At 36.0% G+C, this 14,242-nt stretch overlaps 1 protein-coding gene across 5 annotated transcripts in view; it reads right to left on the bottom strand.

The window, feature by feature from the left end:
* The window catches only part of Larp4B (La-related protein 4B), a 330,307-nt gene that overhangs the window by 35,653 nt on the left and 280,412 nt on the right, over positions 1-14,242 (bottom strand). For 4 of the 5 annotated variants that reach the window (XM_069844065.1, XM_069844414.1, XM_069844163.1 and 1 more), the window contains one exon: positions 5,382-5,654. The exons of the other annotated variant lie outside the window; for it this stretch is intronic. In XM_069844065.1, coding sequence (XP_069700166.1) covers positions 5,382-5,654 — 273 coding nt within the window. The remainder of the gene's footprint in view (positions 1-5,381; positions 5,655-14,242) is intronic. 5 annotated transcript variants of the gene reach the window in all.

Here is a 14,242-nt window from a genome sequence, read left to right as displayed (position 1 = left end):
GCTGTAGTTCGTTTTGTAGCTAGTTTAGCATTGCTCACTGTTTTTATGAATACGAAAAGGAAGCAGTTGAAAAACTAATTACCAAGTCTTTGAAGAAAGAATGTGATTTGTAGGTGGAGCAAGAAAGGACCGTTGTTGGAAATGAGGCATGATAAGATGACATGCAGCTGCATCACCACTCACAACATAACCCAAACACAAGAGATGGGAACATACGAACCATCCTAACACAGGCGATGGGAACATAGGAATAAATCAGCGATTGGGACGCAGAAGAAATTTGCCTCATGTTTACTGATATGCGGAGTCACCTTATAAGGAATGAAGATTACATAGTACTGCATGATTAGCAAGGCAATAGTGGAATGCTGTTAGGGGAAACAGAAGTTCTCCACAGAAACCTACTATAGCCTCACCACTGACATAAAAACCTCCGCCATAAACCAGTGTTCGTTCGTGCGCAGGTTGTCCGAGTGGGGGTCAGTTGTGTTGTAGATGCGCTTCCTGATTGACGTCTCACAGTGAGTACGTTTTAAACTATTCGAAACAACAGTCGTGTTCGCATTCGTTCTTTCACTTTTCAATCAATTAATATTCCATTTCGACTTACAGTATTATATATATTTTTTTATTGAGTTATTTTACGACGCTGTATCAACATCTAAGGTTATTTAGCGTCTGAATGAAATGAAGGTGATAATGCCAGTGAAATGAGTACGGGGTCCAGGACCGAAAGTTACCCAGCATTTTCTCATATTGGGTTGAGGGAAAACCCCGGAAAAAACCTCAACCAGGTAACTTGCCCCGACCGGGATTCGAACCCGGGCCACCTGGTTTCGAGGCCAGACACACTGACCGTTACTCCACAGGTGTGGACGACTTATGATATATAGGCTAGTTAAAACAGATTGTAAGTTATAATAATGGAAGGGAAACTAAGTGTGTGCGGCAGGCCTTTGAAAAGTGAAAGCTCCGCTACAGAATCGGATTCACAACTGGAGTCTGACTAGTGTAACCCGGCCTAGCGAGCTGCTCGCATAGTGATGACGTCTACCCCTCCATGGCCACGTGAGTATTGGAAAAGTTGAAGGTCTTTTTGTAGTTGGTAGAGCTATACCAAGCATCTTTTTGTCCTCCACAAATTATTCCACTTGAACCCACTGAGATTCGAACCCGGGTTACCGGCATGGAAAGCCAATGCTCTAGCTTTCAGTTAATGATGTACCAGTCAGTAAACCGTACATATTCAGGTTACTGTGATCTCATTGAGATCCGAGTGTCTTCTCTTTTTATCCACTGAAATGGCACATCAGCACTGTATAGTATATCAAATTTTATTTCTCAGCTAAATAATGGATTAGTGCTAGTGAGTGATGTCCCTGACTTGTGATTCAGCAGTGTCAATTTATGTTGAGAGTATTTTATCTGTTGTGAGTTATGTTCTCATAGAAATGCTGATTATTTGGGGGGGGGGGGAAAGAGAAGAAATTTCCAATTACATGGGGAAGGGGAAAGCACTACTGACAGTGGTAATTCAACTAACATTGATATATCAGTGATTATAGACTTCGTACATCAGAATATACCTCTGACTGAGGTTCTGGCTGATACATCTAGAGACAGTACATCTCGCTTGACAATGTGTCTCAGAGAAAAAACAATTGTTTATATACATCTGAAGTCTGATCAGTGAAATAAGTAGCCAGTCAGGAATGTATACAACAGAAGGGGGAAAAGAAATGGCCACCATATCCCATATCTTAGTTGCCTCATGAGTGATGCCTTACTGGCATCCAAATCAGTCTTCTTCGGACAGTTGAATAAACACACATACAAACATCTATCAGAATAATAGTATCAAGTATAATAAAGAAATTTAAAAGGTCAATTTTGAAAAGTTTAAAAGAATGAAGATAACGTAATCTTTTCGTATTGTCTATGCATTACATAAAACTTAAATTTACAAAGAAATTAATAGTAAATGTAGCAAAAAATAATATTCAAATTAGCATTATATAAAAAAAAGCTCTTTAGAAGTGAGTACAGTATGTTTCGTATACTGTTGGAAAGAGGAAATTTCAGAGAAATATATATTATTATTAAAAAAAAAAACACTATTTTTCAAGATGATCTTCAACTCCATCTGCATATGAGGGATTGTTAAAAAAAGTGATTTCTTTAGACGTGAGTAGTGTATACATTTTCATATACCATTGGAAAGAGGAAACTTCAGAAAATATAATGCAGTAAAAAGCCAAAAATGAACATTTTCACTATTTTTTAAGGCCCGGGTTCCCTTCTGATACTGACTGCTATTGCTTTGATTTAAATTCCTGTAGTCCATATATCTCTTTCTTGATGAAGATGCAAGCTGTTTATAATGACAGCCATCTATTCGTATAACATGGCTAGCCAGATATTACAGGTGAATAAAAAAAGCACTCCTTCCCCCTCCACCCCACCCCACTATATTCTGTATGTATCTCGTGTACTAGCCTCGCAATATATCAATGCTAATCTTCCTACTTAGTTCAATTACGGAAATTTGCTGTGATTATGGTCGAAGGATATATTATAACTAGGGAGCAGATTTTTATGTGCTAAAAAAATTAAATATATTTTTTTTTTAAATATGACAAAAATTCCTTACTCAGTTTGGGGAAAAAAAAATGTTACTAGGTACTCACCAACCACACTTAAGTGCTATTAGTTGGCCGAGAATTACAGTGAACAACAAAGGTCATCTCCAAATTCCCATCACAAATGCATGCCGATTATCTCTGAACAACGACTTATACTGTGAAAACGATCTTTCCACATCACAGGACGTCAGACGTGCATATTTAAAGAGAGGAATGTCACAAACACATACACCGTCAATTTCACCTACAGGCACACCCTCCAATACTTGAGCAACTTTACAAATTTTTTTATATCCCCTGTTTTTCCCAAACACATTTTGGAATTTGTCCCTTAGTACTTGTACTTCTGAACCTGGTAGTGAGTCTAGTTTAATTTTCACGGCACGCACCTCCCTGTTTCGGACAACAGGTTTTTGGATGTTTCGAGTTTTTTTTATGGTGTCACACAAAAAGCTTAGATTTGCTAATAGGAAAGCCAAATCGTTTTTTAAAAACAACAATCTTCCAGTATATCTTGAAGGATATCGATTGACGAAGCCCGATAACAGGGAATCACAAGACATATTGCCTTACTTGATGGACATGAGCGAGAGGCAAGAGATTTGTTTAAATTAAATAATGTTCATACCCGAGCTCTTATCTGTTGTGTTTCACAAACAAAGCGTGGAATGAAATCATCTTCAGCAACAATAAACATTCCTAATTATGTGTTGCAAGATCTCTCCTCCTTGTCCATGTTAATTTATTCTCTAATAATAACACTGATATGCTGCCTAGCAGTTCTCAGAACTTGAGGCGAAACTATTACAAAAATGGATCCCGGATACACCACACAGCGCATAGAAACTCGAAACAACCAAGAATTCTTAAAAAGATAACGCACTTCTGAGTGACATAATTGATTTAGTTTTAAAATGTTTAAAAGTTCTTGTAAAAAAATTATTTAAGTAAAAAAGCTCCAACATTTATGTGTTTATAATAGATTTCCTGAAAATATGTATTTACATAATTTTTTTGTGAAATATGTGTTTTTATGTGAAATAAAATTCGGGTTTTAAACTTGAAACTTTATGTTCGGAATTTTTAACTTTGTTAATTGTGTTTTAGTCCCGCGCCGTGGCATCGCGGTCTAAGGCATCCCGCCTAGGACTCGCATTATGGAATGCACGCTGGTTCGATTCCTCATGGGGGAAGAAATTTTCTCATGAAATTTCGGCCAGTGTTTGGGACCGGTGCCAACCCAGCATCGTGATGCACTTGGGGAGCTACGATAGGTAGCGAAATTCGGTTGCGAATACCAGCTATAACGGCTGGGAGGATCATCGTGCTAGCCAAACGATACCTCCATTCTGGTTGGATGATCGTCCACCTCTGCTTCGGCATGTGGGCGTGAGGCTAGCAGCCGGCTGGTTGGTCTAGGCCCTTCACGGGCTGTAGCGCCATGGATTATTATTATTATTATTATTATTATTATTAATTGTGTTTTATCACACGCAAAAATAATATTTAATTACATAGAAATCCGCTCCTTAATTATAACCCTGTTGACGTAAGCTATAGGATACAAGCCCGTCTTGCACCTGATTTATGTGAAGAATGCCTTAAATTGGCAATTGACAAAGAAAAGGTTAAGAGAATGCAGAGGTGTAAAAAGGAAACTATTCTGTTATCCATCCACCACTTCCAACTAACTTTAATACAGCAACTATTAAAAAATATGATAAACCACTTCCACCAAGTCCCATTGCTGAATACAGACAGCGTGCAGTGCAAAATACCACGGCACTTAAGACAATAGAAGGTAAGAAAAGAAAACAGTATGAAATCACAGTGCAAGGACTTGGTAAGAAAATGACTTTATTGCTTCACAAATATGTTGTTAGTGTTAGAAAATGAGTTAAAATTGGATTAGTATTTAGTGAACTGATTAATCACCACTGCCCAACTGATTAAATTTTTTATCAATTCACAGTCCAAGTTTGAAGATGATCTACAGAAACACATAGTGCCCTCACAGAGAATAAACCAGTGCAGTTCATACACAGAATTCTCGTTAAGTCACAAGCAAATTTTTAAATCAGGTTATAAGTCATTTAAGTAAATTCCTTTCCATTTTACAATAAAGCAAACATGAACATATACACACACCACTGAATGTAGTAATATATTTTAATTTTCATTTGGTGAACAATTTCTGCACAAACGCTGACATTCTTTGTAGTAGATTGCTCAGCAATTTCTGGAAAGTGCTGATCTATGTAAAGATCCAGCTCTCAGCAGTGTTGTATTTAGCCAAATGCCTTCAGTCTTCAACATTAAAACACTAAAATGGTTTTCACACAACTGATACACACACGGATTGTAGTCGTCAGGCATAGTGGATGCCTGACCAATTCAGGCATAGTGGATGCCTGACCAATCAAGCCAAAATGGAGTTCACTTGGATTGTCATTTTCTCTTGAGCTGAAGAACAGCCAAATTCACAATTTTACTCATGGAAACTTTTAACAACGTTTTGTTGGTTTTCCATTTGTGTTCTTGAAGGGTCCAAACTTTAGGAAAACAAGGCATATCTTTAGAGCTTCTAAATTTATTTTGTGTTCAACATCTGCTGTCCCCAGATGAATCTTTCTTTTGATGACTTGTTCAACCTGACGAGAATGTTGGTTCATGAAATTACATAGAGTAGCAAATCTACAGTACTACATTCACAAGCAATTGCTGGTACTGTCAACTCACCTATTTTCCCAATGAGAACTTGAACTGTCCACTTGCACAGTCTCAACTGGAGGATTAGCCTTGGCACTCACACCAACACCGCCTTCCAACCCTGGCAATGGGGGAAAGGCAGTGGCCTCTAGATCAAACTGTACTCCCTTTGAGGAATTTGATCCCGTGCTGTCCCTGTTTAGGGGCTGGGGACTACCTCCTGAGGTAGATTTTCCACTCCCCATCATGGATGACGCTCTTCCAGGACCAACCACCTCATCCTCCTTCCTCCTTCGCCGATGTCTATAAAGTCAATAGCGGAGAAATCAAGCCGAGCTCACCAAGTGGAGACATTATAAAAAGTTACACACATGGTAAGGAATAGATATTCCCTTAAATGTGTGTGTTACAGGCAAGGCACCGGCATCTAGACATGAGTATCACAGTTCAGTCCTGCAGTCATCTGTCGCTGCAATCAGGCCTCCAGAAGTGAGTTATGAATTGTGCTAAACACCATCTTGCCCTTTACATCCGAGATCACAAATTGCCACATCCTACCCATATCAACTTGAAGCTATGAACACCATGCAATTCCCACACTCTCTCTCACACACATACAGACAGTGATTTAAGAAATTATAGCACCACTTACAGAGCTTATTCCTGAGGTTATTCCAATTCTATAACTATCACATTATCACAACATATTTTAGGAAACTACAACAAAAAAAAACATTATCCAGACTGTATAAAATCTGTAACTTGAGTTTGCAAAAGAGAGACAAAGAAGACTGATAGCCAAACAAATAAGTTTCTTAAGACAGGCAATTAGTTTCTGGTGAATAGATGAAAAACAGAAATCAGAATAATTTACAGAGAAACAAAACTGATGATATGGAATTATAAAGAACGTAAAAGACAACATAAATTAAGATGGATAATTAAAGACTACTGCAGGAAGTTCCAATGGAAAAAGTAGTGGAAGACCAGAGTGAAGATGGTAAAACCAGTTTCAAATTTTGAATTTGCAACAGGTAATAAGACTCAAAACTTGCATGTATACATGTGTGTCCATACTTGCATGGTCATGCATGTCACTGCATAAAAAGACAAGAAATAGAAATATATACAGAGTGTTTCACGAAGATGATGCAATGCTCTTGAAACTGACTCCTGATATCAATGTTAAGAAACTATACATGTGTCCAATTTTGAATAGTTTTGAAAATAATCATGCATTTTGCTTCCTTAACACAGATTCTTGTGAACTAAGCTTAGAGTGTTTAAAATTATATTGTACATAAACAACGCACACCTCTTGAAATTATAGACACATTTATTACTAGGCTTGTAATGCTGGAGAACGAAAGAGTGTGTTACGGTGGTTTCAAGTTTACTATCCGTTCACCAGTCAGTACTCTAGCATGCATAAACAGTGTACCTGCTGAATACTCCGTTAGCCAGTCACTATTGTAGCATGCATGAACAGTGTACCTGCTGCATATTTTTGCAGCAGAATTTGGTGAGTGTTTTGAAGTGAATGACGGGAACATTATATGTAAATTATGTAATACAAACATACGAAGTGACCAGCAACATTATATACAGAGACATTGTAGCACAAGAAAAGAAAGGTACGTAAAAATGATTTGTAACTTATATTTACTTTTAGAGCAGTCCAGATTTGTTTATGTTCACTCTGTTATTCCCGTACTCGATAGCAGAACCAAGTCAATGTCCTCGTACTAGCTCACACCCCCAGCCTATGTACCATGCTGTAATTGGTGCCCAACATTACAAACCTAGTTATTACCTAAAAATTCACGATGAATTGAAAAGTAGATCAAATGATGACAATTTTGCTCGATTTATTCATGGCCAACAATGAAAGTCAGTTACTATGATATATGCAGTTCACACTTTGGTAACTACACACATCGTAATAGAAGGTGGGGTCTTTGAAAACTAACTTTAAGGATACACCGAGGTGAATTTGAATTTTCTTAACCATTTGAGCTGATTTTTTAAAATTTGTACAGATCATACTGCATTTATAATAGCCATCATATAAAGTTTCGTCTGATATGGTCCAAAATTATATGTATTATTAATGTATTTATGAATTTAAATTGTATTTTGACAAACTACTAGTCCTCTTACAAATTTCAACATTTTTTTGCCTGAAATTTGTTCCACATACTTTTCAACTCCCTCAAATGTAACTTGCTATTTTTCTTTTCAGATTATTCCTCAAGAGCCAAGAAAAAATATTTTATATTGTCAAATACAAAAAACAGATAAAAATGTCTAGCAAAAAAAAAAAAAAATCCCATCTTCCCCAACATTTTGAGTTTAATGAAAATAGTGATAAGTTTTCATAAGCAAACTTTTATGACGATACATAAAAAATCATGCACGTAGTACAAAACTTGGAGGAGAAGCAACATTATTAAGTACAGTAATATGCAAGAAAAATGTACTGCAACATTTAGAGAAGAGTAGGCATTTAAAGGGCTGCCCAGTGTGTGCAACCTTCTAAAAATGGCAGCCCGAAACAGCTAATTGAAGAGGTCTATCTGCATGGGAATTTGTGGAGAGGTGGAACTATATACAATCTTTTACGCTGGGAACAGAAAATAGATTTTTTTTTTTTCACCAATATTGGCAAAATTTCTCCTCCTCCTTAACATTTTGAGGTTTAAAGAAAATACTGATAAGTTTTCATAAGCAAACTTTTATGACGATACATAAAAAATCATGCACGTAGTATAAAACTTGGAGAAGAAGCATCACTATAAGTAAAGCACTATGCAAGAAAAATGTACTGCAACATTTAGAGAAGAGTAGGCATTTAAAGGGCTGCCCAGTGTGTGCAACTTTCTAAAAATGGCAGCCCAAAACAGCTAATTGAAGAGGTCTATCTGCATGAGAATTTGTGGATAGGTGGAACTATATATAATCTTTCACGTTGGGAACAGAAAACAGAATTTTTTTTCATCAATAGTGACAAAATTTCACCTCAGTGTATCCTTAAAACAATTTTTTTCCCGATGAGTAATAATATGAACATACTTTAATAAATTTATAATACCCTCAGTACTATCTTCCCAGATAATTAAATGTTTACACCTTCATAACTTTCACATTCACTTCACTTTACGTAACTTAGTCAATCTAAAAAATATAACATATATGAACTTTTCAAAATCACAGTGATATCAGGAATCTACTCCCAGAGTACTGCACGATTTTCGCCAATCACTCCATATTTACAATTTCATCAGAACACGCCCACAATCTATACTAATAATAAATCTGTAGCCGAAATTTTTCTGGTAATTTTCGATTTTCCAAAAATAATTGGTACTAACATATATAATTAACCACCCTGAAACCGAAAATCGCTTTTTTGAAATTTTTGTTTGTATGTCTGTCTGTCTGTCTGTATGTTTGTTACCTTTTCACGCAATAATGGCTGAACCGATTTCGATGAAAATTGGAATATAAATGAAGTTCGTTGTAACTTAGATTATAGGCTATAGCCTATGGCATTCAAAATACGTTATTTAAAAGGGGGGTTATAAGGGGGCCTGAATTAAATAAATAGAAATATCTCGCTTATTATTGATTTTTGTGAAATATGTTACATAACAAAAGTTTCTTTAAAAATGATTTCTGATAAGTTTTATTCTCTGAAAAATTTTGATAGGACTGATATTTAATGAGATAAATGAGTTTTAAAATTAAAATAACTGCCATCTAAGGCGGTGTATTGAAATAAAAAACAAATGACTTCGTCTATAAGGGGCCTTGGACACAACAATCGAAAGCTATGAAACATAGCCTACAGACAATGTTTCTGTGTTTGTATGAAGTAATATCGGAAGCTAAATTAACCGATTTGTATAATTAATTATTATTTCATCATTGGAAAGTGTAGTTTCTCTGGATGGACATAATGCTATAATGTTATTACAGTAACTTGTGAGTGAATTGAGGACAGGTAAGATTAAAATAGCTTCTTATGCACAGAAAACTTGATAGGTTATTCTGTATATTCATTTCCTGTATTTCTTATAATAATGTTTATGAACATATTCATTTTTATCTCAGAGAATTAACGAACAACGAGAGTGTATTAATTTAGTATGCAGTAACAGTACGTTAGCTTAGCAATCCATTATTTTATAATTCAAATTTTAACTATGCTCAATTGAATCGTGTTAAAATACATAAAATACATATGCAATAAATGCAATTCAAAAAAATTGGGTAATGAGCCAAGCAGATTATGTTGCGCTGTTGTAAAAGTTGTTCCTCCTGAGATTAAAGAGCTCCCACAACAAATTAAAAACTTTCTAATTCGAGTACATCCGTTATCAACACACTTTTTCATAATATAATATAATATAAACATAATAATAAATCTGTAGCCAAAATTTTTCTGTTAATTTTCGCTTTTCCAAAAATAATTGGTAATAACAATTAAGAAACGTGTTAAAGGAATTGTCATTGCACCAAATGAGTGGTCTCTGGATGAAAATGATTGCATTTTAATATTTTAAATACAATTTAAATTAAGTAACATATTAAACGATTTATCCTTCTATCAAGCACGAATGTTCCCTGGATCAAATGTCCTATTTTAATTATGTAATTACTTTATATTTATTTCTAACGGGTGCAGTGGAGCGCACGGGTACGGCTAGTACAGAATATTTTAACCTTTTATCTTGAAGGTAAAGTTTGTTCTCCACATGCAAAACATACACAACCAGTGATAAAAAAAAAAAACCTTCTGCTCCAATGAAGCTCACTGAGGTGTGTGTAGAGAACATTTTCATTGTGTATTGACATGTTTGGCGAGTCTAAGTTTAAGGGAACTTGTTAGTGATTTAGTGTGAAAAATCCGATTTTTTATTTTGTTTTCAAAGTGTAAAACTTTCCCTTTAAAACAATACACTTCCGGTCAAGAGTCATTTTTATTAATTCTAATTTATATTAGTGTAATAGAACGAAAATAAGTTGGAAAGAACTGCAGAATGTTCCTTGTGACTCTAAAGATGAACCCCAATCTAATCCAAAACCTTCACCATTCTAAAGTACCATCCCATTTCGACAATAGTTCGCTCCAGGCAGTCAGTCAGTCCTGCTTACTGTTCAATGAGGGGTGTCGAACCCACTACATATCACTGGTTAGAAGCTAACCCTTCAAGAGCGAACTACAGTCATCCACAGGCCGTCCATATAGCCACAAGGAGACAACTGGGGCCTAGTCAGCACCTTCAGTTTTTGTCCTTATTCGTATCCTTCAGACTGTATAGATAGTAAACTCCAGGCTACTCGTATCTTCAAACAGTTAAAGTTGCACAATTGTTGCAAATTTGTCAGTGTGTGTGTGTGTGTGTGTGCATAAATATAATTTTCTTTCGTAAAATAACCTAATTTATATTTTTTTTTTTCGAGTTTTCAAATGCCTTATCATATAATCAAACGAGTCAGTGTGACCTATATGAACATTTTTATACAAATAAAATCGAGATATGCACTGTTTTCATTTTCCTGCATTTTCCGAAAGTTAAAACTTGAGCGCACTTTTCTCTGACACTACTGAATCTACAGGGTGGCACATGAAATGTCATACCATTTAATTACCACATCAAAATTTTAATATTGTAGTTTCGATATTTCTAACTGCGCTAGTGGATGCCGAAATTCATGGAAAATCCGATAGGTAGCATCACAATTCGGATATAACCATAGCTACGAGCACAAACATCAATTTGTAAAATGGCGGACAACGGGCGATTGACTGTTGAACACAAGGTGAAAGTTGTTCTGTGCTGTGAATAAACAAAAAGTTCGAGGGAACCTCCTCGCATACTGCATGAAAAAGAAATGTTTGGGGCAAAAGTTTCTGTATGGGCCGTAATTTCGAACCACGGAATCATCGGTCCAATTTTCTTCGATGAAACTGTCAACCAAGTTCGATACAAAACCATGTTGGAGAGCAGTTTTATCCCCCATCTCATGGCAAAAGCTCTCCCTAAGGAAACTCAGTGGTTCATGCAGGATGGAGCCCGTCCACACACTGTAAACACCGTTCTGGATTACCTGCACGAGATGTTTGATCTTTGTGTGATGTCACATCGGTTTCTGAATGACTGGGTGCGGCGAAATGTGGCCATCTCATAGCCCGGGGATTAATCTGTGAGATTTTTTTTTTATGGGGATTCCAAAAAAGAGAAAGTCTACCAAAGGAGGCCAGAAAATGTGGTGTAGCTCAGAGTCCTTCTAGTGGAGTTGTGCCGTGTGCTATCTGAAGACTTGTGTCGAAAAGTGGTGACGAATGTAAGGGTTCGTTTGCAAGAGGTTGTGATGCAAAACGGCGGTCATATGGAACATGTTTTGCATTAGAGATAAAATTCCAAATCCTAATTATTAATTCTGTATAATTTTGTAAAGCTTTAATACAAATAAATACGTGTTATGTGTAAAATAAATGGTATAACATTTCATGTGCCACCCTGTATTTACATGAAACTTTTACAGAGTTTTCTGCAGCCTCTATTCTACAAAGTAAATCTACAGGTTTATGAGTATCACATATATAACAAAAGAAAAAACATAGGTATGCTCTGAAAAAATGACGAAAATTGTCGATCAAAGAATAGAATTTTTCCTCTGTTTGACTAAGGGTAAAATATTTAAATATTTAACTAAATATGACTTTACAATTTACAATACACACTACTTAATAACCTAAAAAAAAAAAAAAAATCACGGAATATGAGTGAAAATTATACAAAATAATGTGCACTTGAAGTTCGAGGTGCATTTAGCAACGTGATATAATTAATATTAGAGGAGAAAAATTCGCTCTGGCGCCGGGAATGGAACCCAGATCCTTGGTTCTACATATCAAGCGCTCTCACCATTGAGCTATGCCGAAGTTCAATCCACAGCATTGGATCGAACCCCTCTCCTCCAGTGTTACCATAAAAAATGTATTCTGTAGGAACAAAAAAATTATAATCTTTACATCGATTCTTCAAGCAACAGTGCATATAACTGTGGAATCCCGGCCACCAAGTCACTCAACTGAGTGTGTTCCTTGTATAATGGCAGTTGACTTAATATAAAATGTCAACATACATGCCCAACTGGGAGTCATGCAACAAAAGGAAAAACACTGGAGGAGAGGGGTTCGATCTGGTGCTGTGGATTGAACTTCAGTGTAGCTCAATGGTGAGAGTGCTTGGTACGTAGAACCAAGGACCCAGGTTCGATCCCGGCGCCGGTGCGAATTTTTCTCCTGTAATATTAACTGTTACCATAACAGATGTATTCTGTAAGTACAAAAAATAATAATCTTTACACAGAACGTGATGTAGTTACGTTATCAGTTATGATCTTTTTTTTTTCACTTGGATAAGAAATTAATTAGTTGCCTTTTATACTACTGAATTCAGTACGATTGCATAACCATGGCAATTTTTGTTCTACTCTGAGCATTAAAATGCCTAGAAATATTGAAGTAAACTTTTGTACTAAAATTCTTTAATCTTATAGGAATCACTATCCAGTTCCCTTAACACAGCTGCAGAGAGACAAAACCTGTACTTTGTAAAATACGACTCAAGACTTGCAACAGGCCTTTTAGTCGAAGTTAACCTCAGAAATTATGCCCTGTAAATGTCTGTATAACTCAGTTAATCACTCTGTATAACAGATCAATTGTAATGGTCACGAATTTCTATTAACTATTTCACAATACCAACATAAATGCACTGTATGTTACAACATGGCCTAGGTGGAACAGTTCTTCAGGACCAAGACAATGCACACACAAAACCTCGATTAACCAATTCTTTATACAGCTGTCTGTTGCATCAATTTTACACGTATCCTTTACCAATTTCATGCAAATACCAAGATGATAAATCTATTTCACAAACCTCTGCAGTAATATTGAATTGTACTGCATTTCATACCACATGGAGTTTGACCTTGAATGGGAAAATCAAGTCATCAATAGACAATAACAAAGGTGATGCAGATGAGTTCTGCACACACTACTTCAGATTTCATCTATCCTATGCAAGAGAAGGTATGATTCACCGGTTATTGTGTTATGGTATGTTGCTATAGCTAATGGTTTAGTATGAGGTGTGAAAATGAGACATAAGAATGATACATGAAAGTTACATAAAAAATATGAATGATAGGAAAGACTATAGAAGTACTGTAATGGTTGTCTGATGTAACATTTGTGAATGCATGTGTAATGCCATTCCTTTCATAGTAATTTCATGATGTATTTTTGTGATTCTTATTAACTCTAATTATATCAATTGTACCAGTTTTATTCTGTGACAGAAAAGAATTTGTGCTCTTATTAAAAACACTGAAAAATGTGGTAGTGACAATGGAAGTAATAGTAGTAGTGACAGAAGTGGAAGTTTTAGTACTCTTGGTACTAGTAGCGATGCTGCACCTGTGACAACTACTAGCATGCTGGTCTTTCATCCAAGTGGCTCAGGTTCGATTCCAGGCCAAGTCGTGATAGAATTTGTGGACAAAGCAGACATTGTGGAGAATTTTTCTCAGGGTACTCCCGTTTCCCTCTTTCATTCCACTCTCTTCACCTTCTCTTTACTTATCTATTATCTTCAATAGTGAAATATAGGCTTGGGTGAAGTCTTAGGAGTAATAAAGGTTTATGATGCTGATATAATAAAACTTTGAGGCTCTAAGCCCTGAAGTATATCAGGTACTAACTAGTCAGGGGATGGAATCTGGCTATAATAATAATAATAATAATAATAATAATAATAATAATAATCCGTGGCGCTACAGCCCATGAAGGGCCTAGACCGACCAGCCGGCTG

This window comes from Periplaneta americana, chromosome 1 (genome assembly GCF_040183065.1).
Source record: "Periplaneta americana isolate PAMFEO1 chromosome 1, P.americana_PAMFEO1_priV1, whole genome shotgun sequence".
Lineage (NCBI taxonomy): Eukaryota > Metazoa > Arthropoda > Insecta > Blattodea > Blattidae > Periplaneta > Periplaneta americana.
This window is presented reverse-complemented; position numbering and strand designations above follow the sequence as displayed.